An 18,141-nucleotide genomic window follows, 5' to 3' on the forward strand; every position below is an offset into this window, starting at 1 on the left:
CCAGTGCTGAATTCAAGGAATTCATGAGCCACAATGTGATCAAACCTGTCACATCTGCCCCATTCAAGCCCGCATCCAACGGTCAGGCAGTTCAAACCATCAAGCAAAGCTTGAAACGAGTGTCGGAAGGCTCCCTGCAGACCCGACTGTCCTGAGTGCTGCTCAGGTACCGCACTAGACCCCACTCACTCACCTGGTTCCCTCAGCCAAACTGCTCATGAAAAGGACGCTAAAAACAAGGCTCTCACTTGTCCACCCTGATCTCCATGATCACGTGGAGGACAAGTGGCATCAACAAAGTGTGTAGCATGACCGCGCAAATTTGTCACACGATATTGAGATCAATGATCCTGTGCTTGTGCTCAATTATGGACATGGTCCCAAATAGCTCACTGGTACGGTCACAGCCAAAGAGGGGAGTAGGGTGTTTCAGATCAAATTGGCCAATGGACAAACACACAGAAAATATTTGGATCAAATCAAATTGCGGTTCACCAACAGCTACGAACAACCCGAAGACACCACCAACTTTGACTCTCCAACACACACACAAGTGGCAACTGACATCATGGTTGACCACGAAGCCGAACGTACCATCCTCAGCAGCCTGGCAAGGCCGGCTGCCCAACAGCCCAGTGAAGAACTAACCAACTCACGCACATCCGCATTTGTACCGAGATGATCAACAAGGGAGCGAAAAGCCCCAGATCATCTCACCTTGTAAATAAGTGTACTGTTGACTTCATGGGGGAGTGATGTTATGTATTTAATCCCTTGTAACCTGTATGGCACCTGACCACCAGAGGGCCCACCTGTTGGAGTCCCAAGGGATCCCAGCATCCCTTGGGAGCACGGTATATAAGCAGGCCACACACGAGGTACCTGCACTCTGGAGTTTTATTAAAGGAGCTAAGGTCACACTTGCTCATTGTACACAGTACTCAGTTTCATCCTTTATTATGAGTGTACCAGCAGCGGTTCAAGATGGTGGCTCACCACCACCTTCTCAAAGACAATTAGGGATGGGCAATAAATGCTGGCCTTGCCAATGCTGGCCTTGCCAATGATCTCAGAATTGAATAAATAAAGAAGGAACAACATGAGCACAGAAAGGGCATGAGGGTAGACAGGGGAAACTAGAGAGAGATGTGAGTTGAGGGCTAGAACAGGGGAACCTTGCGGATTGTTTGGAAGGCAAGGAAAAGGGAGGGAGGGGGCAGAGGCAGCTGAACGGATGGTCTCAATCCTGTTGACAAAGGTCCATGAGATCCTCGCACGTGTTGTTGGGGGTGAGGGTGGAGGGGGCAGAGGAGAGGGGTTTCAGGAGACTGTTGGTAGTGGAGACAAGAAGCCACGAACGTGCATCCTTCCGGTTTAACCGGGACGGGTTCGGTCTGGGCCGAGTACTTTGCTCAGAGATGGCGGGAGTGTCATTATAATATTTAAATGAGGCTCTGGGCCTCAGATTGAGTCAGCGAATGGATTGAACGGCTGCTGGCCGTGTATCCCGCGGCTTGGGAATCCCCACAGCTGGAGGGAGGAAGGAGCTACCTGATATAACAACAACAACAACAACAACTTGTATTTATATAGCGTCTTTAACGTAGTGAAATGTCCTAAAGCGCTTCACAGGAGTACTATTAATTTAAAAAATTGACACTGAGCCGCATAAGTAGAAATTTGGTCAAAGAGGAGTGTTTTAAAGAGCATCTCAAAGGCGGAAAGAGAAGTAGAGAAGTAGAGAGGTGGAGAGGTTTAGGGAGGGAGTTCCAGAGCTTGGGGCCTCGGCAACAGGAGGCACGGCCACCAATGGTTGAGTGATTATAATCAGGGATACTCAAGAGGGCAAGATGAGAGTAGTGCAGACATCTCGGGGGGTTTACAGGGTTGCAGAAGATTACAGAGATAAGGAGGGGTAAGGCCATGGAGGGATTTGAAAATAACAATGAGAATTTTGAAATCGAGGCAAATGTTTTTCCAGCATTGTATGTGGGTCTGGAGGAGCAGGAGAGCTTCCCTCGGACCCACAAACAAACCTGCCGTAAACTCTCGCCTACCCTAGCAATCTTCAAAAGCCCACCTGCCATCTCTCCCCCGCCATCTCTCTCTTCCCCGCCATCTCTCTCTCCCCCGCCATCTCTCTCCCCGACCATCTCTCTCTCCCCCCCACCATCTCTCTCCCCCCCCCACCATCTCTCTCCCCCACCATCTCTCTCCCCCACCATCTCTCTCCCCCACCATCGCTCTCCCCCGCCATCTCTCTCCCCCACCACCTCTCTCCCCCTGCCATCTCTCTCCCCACCATCTCTCTCTGCCCCCCGCCATCTCTCTCTGCCCCCCACCATCTCTCTCCCCACCATCTCTCTCTGCTCCCCACCATCTCTCTCTGCCCCCCATCATCTCTCTTCCCCCCGCCATCTCTCTCCCCCCACCATCTCTCTCCCCCGCCATCTCTCTTCCCCCCGCCATCTCTCTCTCCCCCCGCCATCTCTCTCTCCCCCCACCATCTCTCTCCCCCCGCCATCTCTCTCTCCCCCCGCCATCTCTCTCCCCCACCATCTCTCTCCCCCGCCACCATCTCTCTCTCTCCCCCGCCACCTCTCTCCCCCACCATCTCTCTCCCCCGCCACCATCTCTCTCTCTCCCCCACCATTTCTCTCTCCCCCGCCATCTCTCTCCCCCACCATCTCTCTCCCCCCCCCACCATCTCTCTCCCCCACCATCTCTCTCCCCCACCATCTCTCTCCCCCACCATCGCTCTCCCCCGCCATCTCTCTCCCCCACATCTCACTCCCCCACATCTCACTCCCCCACCATCTCTCTCTCCCACCACCTCTCTCTCCCACCACCTCTCTCTCCCCCCCCACCATCTCTCTCTGCCCCCCGCCATCTCTCTCCCCACCATCTCTCTCTGCCCCCTGCCATCTTTCTCCCCCCACCATCTCTCTCTCCCACCATCTCTCTCTCCCACCACCTCTCTCCCCCTGCCATCTCTCTCCCCACCATCTCTCTCTGCCCCCCGCCATCTCTCTCTGCCCCCCACCATCTCTCTCCCCACCATCTCTCTCTGCTCCCCACCATCTCTCTCTGCCCCCCATCATCTCTCTTCCCCCCGCCTTCTCTCTCCCCCCACCATCTCTCTCCCCCGCCATCTCTCTTCCCCCCGCCATCTCTCTCTCCCCCCGCCATCTCTCCCCCCACCATCTCTCTCCCCCCACCATCTCTCTCCCCCACCATCTCTCTTTCCCCCCGCCATCTCTCTCCCCCCGCCATCTCTCTCTCCCCCCGCCATCTCTCTCCCCCACCATCTCTCTCCCCCGCCACCATCTCTCTCTCTCCCCCGCCACCTCTTTCCCCCACCATTTCTCTCTCCCCTCGCCATCTCTCTCCGCCATCTCTCTCTCCACATCCAACTCTTTCCCTCTGCAATCTCTCTCTACCCCCGCCATCTCGCTCTCCTCCAGAACCCATGCCCCTCCCCCCCACCCACCCCCACCCCCCCACACAGCACCGAGTCCTGATCTTTGTTTGTACAGGACGTGGGTCATGCCTTGTAATGCAGGATTTTCACGCAGCAGTGCTCAGCCTTTCAATCTGGCCGCTGCCGGGAATGAAACCCTTGTAAAACAATTCTAATGAGGTCCTGTCATTAACTTCAGCATGACATCCGTATTTCCAGAATTTCTGGGTTTCTGGACCACTGACTGGCTCTCCCCTCTCTCTCCTCATCTCCCCGGGGCCTCAGTGTCTGGACCCTAAGCACAAATATTGCCTTCTGTGGCTCTCAGTGGTGATGCGCTCCCTGCCCTGTATAAACTGAGTAACCACACACACACCCACACACACACACAGGTTTCTTTTCACAATGCTACATTCTCACACGGACTCAGCTCCTCCATTTCCAGGAATCAGCCCAGGGGAAAGGGAGACAGACTTCAGACACACCAACATTTCTTAAACAGCAATTCCCTCTTGTTGTGAGGAACAGTTTTCCCACCCCACCCCTGAGTCTCCCCTGTGGGTACCCTCACTCCCCCCACCAGTGATGGTCCTCTCCCTGCTGCTCAGGGGGCAGAATCCCCCAGCATTACCCAGGGCTACAACATGCTCTGCTCTACAGCCCTATCCATGGAGTGCCAGTTCTCACAGATGCCCACACAGTGAATTACTGAGCTCTACAGTGCCCTCCCCAGGAGGGGCTGAGTGTGGATGAGGGGCAGTCACCCTGGGCCACTCTCACACCCCTCCCAGTGCCCACCCTGTTCTCTCAGACAGACTGTAAGAGAAAGGAGAGGGAGCAAATCTGACTGACATAAAACAAATACCCAGACCCGGGGCAGCAAGAAAACACTGGGCTAAATCAGCACTGTGTGCAACCAGTTCCAATTAATGTTGGTCATTAACACGGAAACTCTTCCTCGTTGTATTTAATATCAGGAATTGTGTCACTCACCTTAATTGCAGTGTATGCCTGATCGAGGCTCAGCAGTGTGTGGGATTTATGTTTCCCGATTATTGTACATGAACCACACACACACTCTGCATCATCTTTGCAGTAGAACTCTAAGACTTTCTTATGGTCACGGCACTGTCTGTCAGTGAGGTCCATCATAGGCTCGATTAGGGTGTGTGCACTGAAGGCCTTGTTCCATAAATGTGGCTTTAAATGAAGGGAGCAAAATGAAGCTAAGCAACTGAGACACGTCTTTACAGCTGGGGATGGATTCTCGATGCAGATCTCACACACGACACAGGCTGGATCAGCAGGAGGCTGTGAGTGGTTGTAATTTTCCACGATATTACACAGTGTGAAGTTTCTCTCCAGATTGGGCCTGGGGTTGAATTTCCGATGACAGTGAGGACACTCAAACTCTCCTGGGCCTGCTGTCTGGGCCCAAACTCCCTCAATACATTTCAGACAGAAACTGTGCTGGCAGGGTAATGCCACAGGATCCTGGTACACGTCCAGACACACAGCACAGGTTAATTCAGCCTCTAAAGCTCCGAGCTCCATTGTTACAGCTCCTGAAGTCGTTTCACACAGCACCGGAGAGAGGGAGGAACCAGAGCACGAAGTGAAATATTTATAAACACTTGGTGCGGGAGGGGAGTGGCAATGCTAGTCTCACATTGGCTGAAGATTAACCCTTTCAGGCCTGCAGTAGCAGTTCAGAACCACAATCAGAAAAACAACATTGCAATTTTAAAACATTGAGCTAGAATGCAGCAAGCTGGGCTCAGTAGACATGGACACAAAACTAATCAGCTCCAACCAGACGCAAAATAGTTTAACAACCAAATTAAAACTTACAAACCCTGCAGAGAGGAAGTGTAGAAGCTCTCTGGGAGGAATAGAAAAATAAACAGGAAAAGTTAAAGGTTCATCAGAGGAGCAAAGAGTGATGGAAAAAACAAAGAAGCAGAGGCTCCAAATCTCAGCCAACTCAACACGGAATCTGTCCAACCAACGCAGAGCTGCAGCAACAAAGACAGAAAAATGTTGGACCACAAATCCAAGACAGGACGTCAGGATCAAACTGTACAGGGCTCTGGTCAGTCCCACCTCAAGTACTGTGTCCAGTTCTGGTCAGTCCCACCTCGAGTACTGTGTCCAGTTCTGGTCAGTCCCACCTCGAGCCCGGTATCTAGTTCTGCATGACTGAGAGTGACTGGCCTTGACATCAAAGCAGCATTTGACCAAGTGTGGCATCAAGGAGCCCTAATAAAATTTAAATCAAAGGGGATCAAGCGGGAAAACTCTCCATTGGCTGGAGTCATACCTAGCACAAAGGAAGATTGTTATGGTAATTGGAAGCAAATTATCTTACCCCTATGATTTTGCTGCAGGTGTTCCTCAGGGCAGTGTCCTAGGCCCAACCTTCTTCAGCTGTTTCACCAATAACCCTTCCACCATCATAAGGTCAGAAGTGGGGATGTTCACTGATGACTGCACAGTGTTCAGTGCCATTTGCAACTTCTCAGATAATGGAGCTGTCCATGCCTGCATGCAGCAAGACTTGGATAACATTCAGGCTTGGGCTGATAAATGGCAAATAACATTCGCACCACACAAGTGCCAGCAATGACCATCTCCAACAAGAGAGAGTCTAACCACTGCCCCTTGACATTCAACAGCATTACCATCGCCGAATACCCCGCCATCAACATCCTGGAGATCACCATTGACCAGAAAATTAGCTGGACCAGCCACATAAATACTGTGGCAACAAGAACAGGTCAGAGGCTGGGTATTCTGCGGTGAGTAACTCATCTCCTGACTCCCCAAAGCCTTTCCACCATCTACAAGGCACAAGTCTAAGAGTGTGATGGAATACTCTCCACTTGCCTGGATGAGTGCAGCTCCAACTACATTCAAGAAGCTCAACTCCATCCAGGACAAAGCAGCCTGTTTAATTGGCACCCCATCCGCCACCTTCAACATTCACTCCCTCCAACACCGATGCGCCGTGGCTGCAGTTTGTATAATTCATACGGGCAAATGCTGCCTTGATGTCAAGGGTAGTCACTCTCAGTCATGCAGAGCTGGACACAGTACTCAAGGTGGATCTGACCAGAACTGTCTATAGTGCTTGAGGTTAGTCTGACTAGAAATGAACACAATATTGTGTCCAGTTCTGGTCAGACCCACCTCGAGTACTGTGTCCAGTTCTGGTCAGTCCCCCCTCAAGTACTGTGTCCAGTTCTGGTCAGTCCCATCTCGAGGACTGTGTCCAGTTCTGGTCAGTCCCACCTCGAGTACTGTGTCCAGTTCTGGTCAGACCCACCTCGAGTACTGTGTCCAGTTCTGGTCAGTCACCCCTCGAGTACTGTGTCCAGTTCTGGTCAGTCCCGCCTCGAGTACTGTGTCCAGTCTGGTCAGACCCACCTCGAGTACTGTGTCCAGTTCTGGTCAGTCACCCCTCGAGTACTGTGTCCAGTTCTGGTCAGTCCCACCTCGAGCACTGTGTCCAGTTCTGGTCATAGAAGCATTGTGGAAGGGTATTTGAATATGACACCATTGTGCCTGTTTATTGTGTGACAACAAGGGTTAACACAGGTGCAGTTTACACAATGTTTGAACAACAGCTGCTGGAACAGGAACGACATCACCCTGTTCTCCCCTGGGGTAGAGGGAAGTAACCACACGGATCGTTTCACGTTCTGTTCCTCTACACTTCAAAACTGTCGAAAGCCCCATTCTTATAGTCTCGTCTACGACTCACAATGTGTTGATCACAGCAGCCTGTCCCTTATCTCACTTGTTCCAGACAGTGGCATGTGTCGGCCTCCCTTATCAGTGTCCGCCCTCCCTTATCAGTGTCCGCCCTCCCTCAGTGTCGGCTCCTCATCCCTCAAACACACTGCTGTATAAACATGTGTTTAGAAGCATCCTTTGTTAGCTCCCTCTGCCTTATGGCTGGTTTTAACTTGACCATTTCTGTCTTCTTAGCTGTTTATGTGTTAATGCTTAATCTAATTTCTATAAGTGTGAGCTGGTTATATGTATTAGAATGCCCAACCCAAAAGTCAGTGGTTTATATGGGGCGAAATTGCCCCTTTTTATAGCCCCATTAGCATCTCCGGATGTTGTCATCGGCGGTTGCACGGCAGCCCAGGGCATTAACCGTGGGGCACGGTGCTGTCATGGCAACGCCTCCGCAAACTCCTGGGCAATTTCTCAGGAGGTGGTAGTGCCCCCCGCCCATGGGCGAAAAGGGTCTTGCAACCCATTAGTGCCCCCTGGAAATGCTAACGGGGCTATAAAAAGGAGAAATTTTGCCCCCAAAATTTATACACTGGACAAATGACACGTAAATTGCTTAATTTACAACAGGAACAGGAGTCGGCCATTCAGCCCCTCGAGCTTGTTCAGTCATTCAATTAGATCACGGCTGATCTGTATCTTAACTCCATCTACCCGCCTTGGTTCCATAATCCTTGATACCCTTGCCTAACAAAAGTCTATATTTCAACTAAAACATTTTTTATAAGGCCTGACATCGCCCGTTATTGCTGCGATCAGAACCGCCCATTTCTGAAGTACTTACCTGACTTGGGCCCAGCGTTATGCCTCCCTCCATAGTCTTTTCAGCTTTACAGTGGCCCAGAAGATCGATGTCAATGAAGAATACCTTTGTTGGGGTATAGTACAACAGGCACCAAATGCCCATTGGTACATCACGCCAATGGCTATTTTTATTTGGTGTTCCTGTTGTGTAAATTAGTCACATTGCAATTTCTAAAATGTTTTAGATTTTCCAGCAAACCTTCTCTTTGAGTACTCGGATGCCAATACATTCGGGCCAGAACTTCAGTCTGTGTTTCCAGTTAATATAAGCAGGCTTTTCAATTGGAGTGACATCTTGGCCATGTTTGATCCTATCGTTGCGCAACAAAGACAGGAGTCAGAACCTTGGATGATTTACTGCACCTTCCCGCTCACACCCGCCCCCCCCACCGCCGTCACTTCCGCACCTCCCCCAACCCCAACCCGGGGGTGGGGAGAGAAGGGAGTCAGCCACTGGAGCGACCTGAGAGGGAGGGAAGAAGGGTGTTAGTCTCTGGGTGTACATCCAAGTAACCATTCTTCAAGTGGCTTGACAGTGTGGTCGTGGGGCTATTCAACTGTAGCAGGCGTGACAACTGTAATTATGCACCTGTGAGAATGCTCACAGGTTGTTAGAGATATTGCATTGTGAGAGGCTTACCCAGTTACGTGATGTTCACAAGACTGAAGAAAACCCCAGTCAGTTGGGCCTGGGTCATAGAAACATAGAATCATAGAAAATAGTTGCAGGAATAGGCCATTCGGCCCTTCGAGCCTGCACCACCATTCAATAAGATCATGGCTGATCATTAACCTCAGTACCCCTTTCCTGCTTTCGCTCCATATCCCTTGATCCCTTTAGCCGTAAGGGCCATATATCACTCCCCCTTGAATATATCCAAAGAACTGGCATCAACAACTCTCTGCAGTAGGGAATTCCACAGGTTAACAACTCTCTGAGTAAAGAAGTTTCTCCTCATCTCAGTCCTAAATGGCTTAGCCCTTATCCTTAGAATATTTCCCCTGGTTCTGGACTTCCCCAACATCGGGAACATTCTTCCTGCATCTAACCTGTCCAGTCCCGTCAGAATTTTATATGTTTATATGAGATCCCCTCTCATCCTTCTAAATTCCAGTGAATACAGCCCCAGTTGATCCAGTCTCTCCTCATATGTCAGTCCTGTCATCCCGGGAATCAGTTTGGTGAACCTTCGCTGCACTCCCTCAGTAGCAAGAACGTCCTTCCTCAGATTAGGAGACCAAAACTGAACACAATATTCCAGGTGAGGCCTCACTAAGGCCCTGTACAACTGCAGTAAGACCTCCCTGCTCCTCTACTCAAATCCACCAGCTATGAAGGCCAACATACCATTTGCCTTCTTCACCACCTGCTGTACCTGCATGCCAACTTTCAATGACTGATGTACCATGACATCCAGGTCTCGCTGCACCTCCCCTTTTCCTAATCTGCCACCATTCAGATAATATTCTGCCTTCATGTTTTTGCTACCAAAGTGAATAACCTCACATTTATCCACATTATACTGCATCTGCCACTCGTTTGCCCACTCACCTAACCTGTCCAAGTCACCCTGCAGCCTTTTAGCGTCCTCCTCACAGCTCAGACTGCCACCCAGCTTAGTGTCATCTGCAAACTTGGAGATATTAGACTCAATTTCCTCATCCAAATCATTAATGTATATTGTAAATAGCTGGGGTCCCAGCACTGAGCCCTGCGGTACCCTATTTGTCACTGCCTGCCATTCTGAAAAGGACCCGTTTATCCCGATTCTCTGCTTCCTGTCTGCCAACCAGTTCTCTACCCATGTCAGTACATTACCCCCAATACCATGTGCTTTAATTTTGCACACCAATCTCTTGTGTGGGATCTTGTCAAAAGCCTTTTGAAAGTCCAAATACACCACATCCACTGGTTCTCCCTTGTCCACTCTACAAGTTACATCCTCAAAAAATTCTAGAAGATTTGTTAAGCAGGATTTCCCTTTCATAAATCCATGCTGACTTGGACCGATCACGTCACTGCTTTCCAAATGTGCTGCTATTTCATCTTTAATAATTGATTCCAACATTTTCCCCACTGCTGATGTCAGGCTAACTGGTCTATAATTACCAGTTTTCTCTCTCCCTCCTTTCTTAAAAAGTGGTGTTACATTAGCTACCCTCCAGTCCATAGGAACTGATCCAGAGTTGATAGACTGTGTGAAAATGATCACCAATGCATCCACTATTTCTAGGGCTACTTCCTTAAGTACTCTAGGATGCAGACTATCAGGCCCCGGGGATTTATCGGCCTTCAATCCCATCAATTTCCCTAACACCATTCCCCGCCTAATAAGGATTTCCTTCAGTTCCTCCTTCTCACTGGACCCTCGGTCCCCGAGTATTTCCGGAAGATTATTTGCGTCTTCCTTCGTGAAGACAGAAGCAAATTACTTGTTTAACTGGTACGCCATTTCTTTGTTCCCCATTATAAATTCACCTGAATCTGACTGCAAGCTACCTACGTTTGTTTTCATGAATCTTTTTCTTTTCACATATCAATAGAAGCTTTTGCAGTCAGTTTTTATGTTCCCAGCAAGCTTCCTCTCATACTCTATTTTCCCCCTCCTAATTAAACCCTTTGTCCTCCTCTGCTGTATTACAAAATTCTCCCAGTCCTCAGGTTTGCTGTTTTTTTTGGCCAATTTATATGCCTCTTCCTTGAATTTAACACTATCCTTAATTTCTTATGTTAGCCACGGTTGAGCCACCTTCCCAGTTTTATTTTTTACTCCAGACAGGAATGTACAATTGTTGAAGTTCGTCCGTGTGATCTTTAAATGTTTGCCATTGCCCATCCACCGTCAACCCTTTAAGTGTCATTCGCTAGTCTATTCCAGCCAATTCACGTCTCAAACCATCAAAGTTACCTTTCCTTAAGTTCAGGACCCTAGTCTCTGAATTAACTGTGTCACTCTCCATCTTAATAAAGAATTCTACCATATTATGGTCACTCTTCCCCAAGGGACCTCGCACAACAAGATTGCTAATTAGTCCTTCCTCATTACACATCACCCAGTCTAGGATGGCCAGCCCTCTAGTTGGTTCCTCGACATAATGGTCTTGAAAACCATCCCTAATACACTCCAGGAATCTTCCTCCACCGCAATGCTACCAGTTTGGTTAGCCCAATCAATATGTAGATAATTGCTGTACCTTTATTGCACGCATCCCTAATTTCTTGTTTGATGCTGTCCCCAACCTCACTACTACTGTTTGGTGGTCTGTACACAACTCCCACTGGTGTTTTCTGCCCTTTGTTATTCCGTAGCTCCACCCATACAGATTCCACATCATCCAAGCTAATTTCCTTCCTTACGATTGCATTAATTTCCTCTTTAACCAGCAACACTACCCCACCGCCTTTTCCTTTCTGTCTATCCTTCCTAAATGTTGAATAACCCCGGATGTTGAGTTCCCAGCCTTGGTCACCCTGGAGCCATGTCTCCGTAATGCCAATTACATCATATCCGTTAACTGCTATCTGCGCAGTTAATTCGTCCACCTTATTCCGAATACTCCTCGCATTGAGCCACAGAGCCTTCAGGCTTGTCTTTTTAACACACTTTGCCCCTTTTGAATTTTGCTGTAATTTGGCTCTTTTTGCTTTTAGCCTTCGGTTTCTCTGCCCTCCACTTTTACTTTTCTTCTTTCTATCTTTTACTTCTGATCCCATTCTGCTTCCCTCTGTCTCCCTGCATAGGTTCCCATCCCCCTGCCATATTAGTTTAACTCCTCCCCAACAGCACTAGCAAACACTCCCTCGAGGACATTGGTTCCGGTCCTGCCCAGGTGCATTCAGTCCGGTTTGTACTGGTCCCACCTCCCCCAGAACCGGTTCCAATGTCCTAGGAATTTGAATCCCTCCCTTCTGCACCACTCCTCAAGCCACGTATTCATTTGAGCTATCCTGCGATTCCTACTCTGACTAGCACGTGGCACTGGTAGCAATCCTGAGATTACTACTTTTGAGATCCCACTTTTTAATTTAGCTCCTCGATCCCTAAATTCGTCTTGTAGGACCTCATCCCGTTTTTTACCTATATCGTTGGTACCTATATGCACCACGACAACTGGCTGTTCACCCTCCTTCTTCAAAATGTCATGCACCCACTCCAAGACATCCTTGACCCTTGCACCAGGAGGCAACATACCATCCTGGAGTCTCGGTTGCGGCCACAGAAACGTCTATCTATTCCCCTTACAATAGAATTTCCTACCACTATAGCTCTCCCACTCTTTATCCTGCCCTCCTGTGCAGCAGAGCCACCCACAGTGCCATGAACTTGGCTGCTGGTGCTCTCCCCTGCGGTTATCCCCCTGTTTTGCAGGGGGATGATCTCAGGGGACCCCTGCACTACCTTCTTTCCACTGCTCTTCCTGTTGGTCACCCATCCCCTATCTAGCTCTGTACCCTTTACCTGTAGTGTGGCCAACTCCACTAAACGTGCTACTCATGTCATTCTCAGCATCGTGGATGCTCCAGAGTAAATCCACCCACAGCTCCAGTGCCGCAACGCGGTCTGTCAGGTGTTGCAGGCGGATGCACTTCCCGCACATGTAGTCGTCAGGGATGCTAGAAGTGTCCCTGACTTCCCACATAGCACAGGAGGAGCAGAACATGTGTCCGAGCTCTCCTGCCATGACTTTACCCTTAGATTAACAATGCTAAAAGGTTACTTACTGATAAAGAAAACAAAAAGAAAAACTACTCACTAATCAGCACCCCCTTGGCTGTGATGTCACCTTTCGATTTCTTTCTACTTCTTTTTTGCCTCCCTGCTGCAGCTGCGCCAGCTGGCCTCTCCGACGTCCCGCTGGCTCCTGACGACCGTTAGGCCTTATGTAAGCCTCACCACACTGCTGCTCTGCCTCCTTGAACTCCGCTGGCTCCCGATGCCTGTTGGACCTCTTGTAGGCCTCACCATGCTGCCACTCCGCCTCTCCGACGTCCCCAAGGTGAGGTATGAGTTTACAACGGACACCCTCAATCACACATTTAAAAGTGTCTTTCCTAAAAGTTGTCAAATGGGATATATTTTCCCTTTCCCAGAAGTAAGTGAGACGCAATACAAGAATGGTTTAGTTGAATAAAATTTTATATAAAACTTGTAAATTGTATTACACTTTAATAATGTAACAAAATAACATTTTTTATGAATACAAATTTTGACAACAAAAAACATTATGAACAACAAACAGCAATAACAACATCAACACAGTATAAACACCACTGAAAAGACTCTCCACCCTCCCACAATTCTACCTGCGGCCACCTTTCCCAATGCCTTTCCTCCCCAATCCCCCCCCGACCCTTGGCCCTGAACCCCTCCTCCTCCTCCCGCTAACAATACCACTGGCCCTGCCCACGTCCAGATAATCTGCTTTTTTTTTGTCATGTTGATTGAGGGATAAATATTGGCCTGGACACCAGGGGTAACTCCCCTGCTCTTTAAAATAATACCATGGGATATTTTACATCCACCTGAGACAGCAAACGAGACCTTGGCTTAATGTTTCATCCAAAAGACAGCACCTCCAACAGTGTTGCGCTCCCTCAGCACTGCACTGGAGTGCCAGATTTTTTGTGCTTATGTCCGTGGAGTGGGACTTGAACCCACAACCTTCTGACTCAGATGCAAGAGTACTACCCACTAGCCACAGCTGACGTATATGATGATGTTCCCATGCGCCTGCTGCCCTTGTCACTCCAGGTGGTAGAGGTTACAGGTTTGGGAGGTGCTCACGAAGCAGCTTCGGTGTGTTGTTGCATGGCATCTTGAAGATGGTACTCACTGTAGCCACGGTACGCCATTGGTGGGAGTAAATGTTGAAGGTGGTGGATGGGGTGCCAATCAAGCGGGCTGCATTTTCCTGGCTGGTGTGGAGCTCCTTGAGTGTTGTTGGAGCTCCAATCATACAGGCAAGTGGAGAGTACTCCATCACACTCCTGACTTGTCTCTTGTAGATGGTGAATGGGCTTTGGGGAATCAGACAGTGAGACACTCACCGCAGAATACCCAGCCTCTGACCTGCCCTTGTAACCATAGTATTTATATGGCTGGTCCAGTTAGGTTTCTGGTGAATGGTTACCCCCAGGATGTTGGTGGTGGGGGATTCGGCGATGGTAATGCCATTGAATGTCAAGAAGCGGTGGTTAGACTCTAGCTTTTTGGAGATAGTTATTGCCTGGCATTTGTATGGTGCAAATGTTACTTGCCACTTATCAGCCCAAGCCTGAATGTTGTCCAGTTTTTGCTGCATGCGGGCATGGACTGCTCCATTATTAAAGATTTGTGAATGAAACTGAACACAGAGCAGACATCATCAAACGATGGAAGAGAGGTCATTGATGAAACAGCTGAAGAATGTTGGACCTAGAACACTGCCCTGAGAAACTCCTGCAGCAATGTCCTGGGACTGAAAGGATTGACCTCCTACAACCACAATTCTTTTGTGCTAGATATGACTCCAGCCAGTGGAGAGTTTTCCACATGACTCCCAATTTTATTTGGGCTCCTTGATGCCACAATCGGTCAAATGCTGCCTTGATGTCAAGGGTAGGCACTCTCACCTCACCTCTGGAATTCAGCTCCTTTGTCCATGTTTGGACCAAGGCTGTAATGAGTTTTGGAGCCGAGTGGTCCTGGTGGAACCCAAACTAAGCATCGGTGAGCAGGTTATTGGTGAGTAAGTGCTGCTTGATAGCATTGTTGACGACAATTTCCATCACTTGGCTGAACTGTGGAAGGAAAATGATTAACTTAAGCACACTTAAAAGGAAGGTCACTCCTGCTGCCAATGAAACTGCATCAGGTGAATTTATCGTACATGCTCAGTTCCAGTTTCATATAGTGACGTTATCTTCAGCACCATCCAAGCCACGCAAACATCCTGCGATGTTCGACTTAAATAAACTAAGCAGCTTAAAGATGGCGGCGGTGCGGTTATTACGAAAAGAGTAAAGGTCAAAGGGCGAGCAAGGCTGGCCTGCGAGTGATAGGCCAGCGGGATCGGTGATCCACTCCACCCCCGCCCCACCCCAACCAAACCCACCCATCCTACCCCACTCCACCTGATCACATCCACCCCACCCACTCTCACCCAACCAAACCCATCTATCCTACCCCACCTCACCCCCCACCCAACTCATCCTACCCCCACCCACCCCCACCCAACCCATCCTACACCACCCACCCCCCACTCCATCCCACCCATCCTACTCCACCCACCCATCCTGCCCCACCCCACCCATCCATCCTACCCCACCCATCCTACACCACTACACCCCACCTCACCCAACTCATCCTACCCCCACTCACCCCCACCCAACCCATCCTACCCCACCACACCCATCCTACACCACTACACCCCACCCCCACCCAACTCATCCTACCCCCATCCACCCCCACCCAACCCATCCTACCCCACCCCACCCATCCTACCCCAACCCACCCATCCACACCCCACCCATCCTACCCCACCCACCCAGGACCTCCAGCCCTAAAAGCCTTTGAGATCTCTGCGCTCTGCCAATTCTGGCCTCTTGCGCAGCCCCGTATTTTAATCGATCCACCATTGGAGGCCATGCTATCAGCTGCCTTGACTCTAAGCTTTGGAATTCCCTCCCTAACCCTCTGCCTCTATACTCCTCTCTCTCCACTTTTAAGATACTCCACAAAACCTGCTTCTTTGTCCAAGCTTTTGGTCATCTGTCCTGTTATCTCCTTCTGTGGCTCAGTATCAAAAATGTTTTTGTTTATTGATCTTGTTCTTGTTAGTGCCTTGGGACATCTTACTGCATTAAATGTGCTATCTAAATGTAAGTTGCTGTAAGGGTATCCAGTTATATTGGAACTGGGCGGAGTTGATCTGCTGCTTATAACCCAATGAGGCCCACCTGATTTTTCCAGTGAAACACTTAACAAGTTGACATATTGAGACAGACGTTACACGTTGTGCCCCATTGTTTTCTACTCTCCTCCATTCCCTCTCCGATTGGCTTCATGTCATTTGCAAGTCTGGTGTATCTCCGAGTTTCTTTCCACCTTTGATTGTATCTGAGGGATTGCGGTTATTGCGAAGGTCAGTTGAAAGAAAATCTGCCTCTCAATGTTTCCAGTGGAATGTGGTGTTGTGATTTTGTGACTTGGATATTGACGTATGAAATCGGACCAAATAGGTTAAACGAACCCCGTAAGACACCGCATAACTCACACCTTATTACCTTAAAATATTTAATGCCTGTTATGGACTTGGATGAAAACTGCTTGCTTACTAAATTTCCTTGCTAAAATGAACAATACGTTTTTCTGTCAGAGACATAGGGTCTGAAATTCAGTACCGCTGGAAAGCTGGTGCTCCCCCCCAACTTTTTGTGGCCATTAGCGCTGAAATTTATTCAGCTCCAAAAATGAACAAATGGGTTCCAGCGCTAATGAACCATTCCAAAGTGGATTTTTCAGTGGTGTGGCTGTCTTAATTATCACCACTGAGAAATTCAGCATGCAAGTAAGGGTTTCTAATGAGCCAGCTACCTCCTGGTCTTTTTAAAGAGCAGGCTTTGCAGCAAGGCCCTGAGAGGGAGAAGGAGTTTTGAAGGATGGCTTGTGTAAGAGGTGCAAAGAGAGCCAACAGATTCACTGAAATGGAGCTGGAGACACTGATGGATGGTGTGGAGGACAGAAGAATACTGTTTCCTGACATGGGGAAACCTGGCAGACAGGCAGTACATAATGCACGGAGGGAGATTTCAGGGGAGGTGTCAGGCACCTCCATATATGTGAGGACAGGAGGGTGCTGGCCAGTCTGTACCCAGCCCTTCCAGAGTGGCAATGGGTCGACGCCTCCTAGCTCCGGGGCAACGGGGATCCTCCTCTTCCTGCGCCTCCTCCTTCTCCTTCTGCATCTCCTCCTCCTCTTCCTCCTCAGTTGGTACTGCTGGCTCGACCTCCAGCGGCTGTCCCCTCATGATGGCCAGATTGTGCAGCATGCAGCAGAACACGATGATTATGGAGACCCATTGAGGAAAGTACTGCAAGGTGCCACCAGAGTGGTCCAGGCACCGGAATTTCTGCTGAAAGATGCCTATGCACTACTCGATGATGCACCTAGTGGCACAATGAGCATCATTGTATGCATGCTCTGGCGCTGTCCTGGGGTTCCGCAGTGGAGTGAGCAGCCAACCGCAATCCTGATTCGGGCCGGTGAAGATGGCAGGCACACTGGTCTGCCGCAGAATGAACGAATCATGGCTGCTGCCTCCCTTGCCTGCTGCCTCTCTGCACGGTGCTGATGGCGACGCCTTCTCCTGCGTGCCGCCCTGCTTCTGGGCAGGTGTACCAGGTGTTGCCCTCCCAACACTCCTCCCATCTTCAGGGTGAACCCTGCCCAGCAGGTCTCTGCAGCCCACAGGCCTCCACAAAAGTCAGACCTGAAATTTGTAGAAAAGGATGTGCAAACCTCTGAGCAGCACTCAGCAGGTTGAATGAAGCCAAAACAATTAATAAAACTATTAAAAGATAAATACACTGGATACTGTATTCTTAAATAAAATCACTAAGAATTAATAAAACTAGTAAAAGATAAATACAGTGGATACTGTATTCTTAAATAAAATCACTAAGAATTAATAAAACTAGTAAAAGATAAATACACTGGATACTGTATTCTTAAATAAAATCACTAAGAATTAATAAAACTAGTAAAAGATAAATACAGTGGATGCTGTAAACTTTAAAAAAATACTAAAATTAATAAAACTATTTCTCTCCCAAAGGTCAGATCGCGGCAACACTCCAGCGTTGTCCCATTCGAGCACCGACTCGAATACCTTGCAGGGGCACGGCTGGGAAAAGCCCTACCTTTTTGCAGCTGAAAATCTCTGTCCTTGCCGCTTTTCAGTGGCCCGCACGCTGCAGAGGTCTCCGCTGGAAAGTCTCCTTTACAGAGGCTTCACCGTGCAGTTTCCGGTGGAAGTGCACACCGCTCAAATCCCCCCCCGAGCTAAATCTGGCTCGGGGAGGGAAAATCAT

General features: G+C 49.2%; 1 protein-coding gene across 2 annotated transcripts in view; it reads right to left on the reverse strand.

Annotated features, from left to right (window-relative positions):
• The window catches only part of LOC139263092 (E3 ubiquitin/ISG15 ligase TRIM25-like), a 34,787-nt gene extending 29,690 nt beyond the window's left edge, over window positions 1-5,097 (reverse strand). For both annotated transcript variants that reach the window (XM_070878635.1, XM_070878636.1), the window contains exon 1: window positions 4,454-5,097. In XM_070878635.1, the coding sequence (XP_070734736.1) occupies window positions 4,454-5,014 (561 nt within the window). In that variant the 5' untranslated portion in view covers window positions 5,015-5,097. The remainder of the gene's footprint in view (window positions 1-4,453) is intronic.
• Between the last annotated feature and the right edge of the window lie 13,044 nt (window positions 5,098-18,141).

This window comes from Pristiophorus japonicus, chromosome 4 (genome assembly GCF_044704955.1).
Source record: "Pristiophorus japonicus isolate sPriJap1 chromosome 4, sPriJap1.hap1, whole genome shotgun sequence".
NCBI classification, from domain to species: Eukaryota; Metazoa; Chordata; class Chondrichthyes; family Pristiophoridae; genus Pristiophorus; species Pristiophorus japonicus.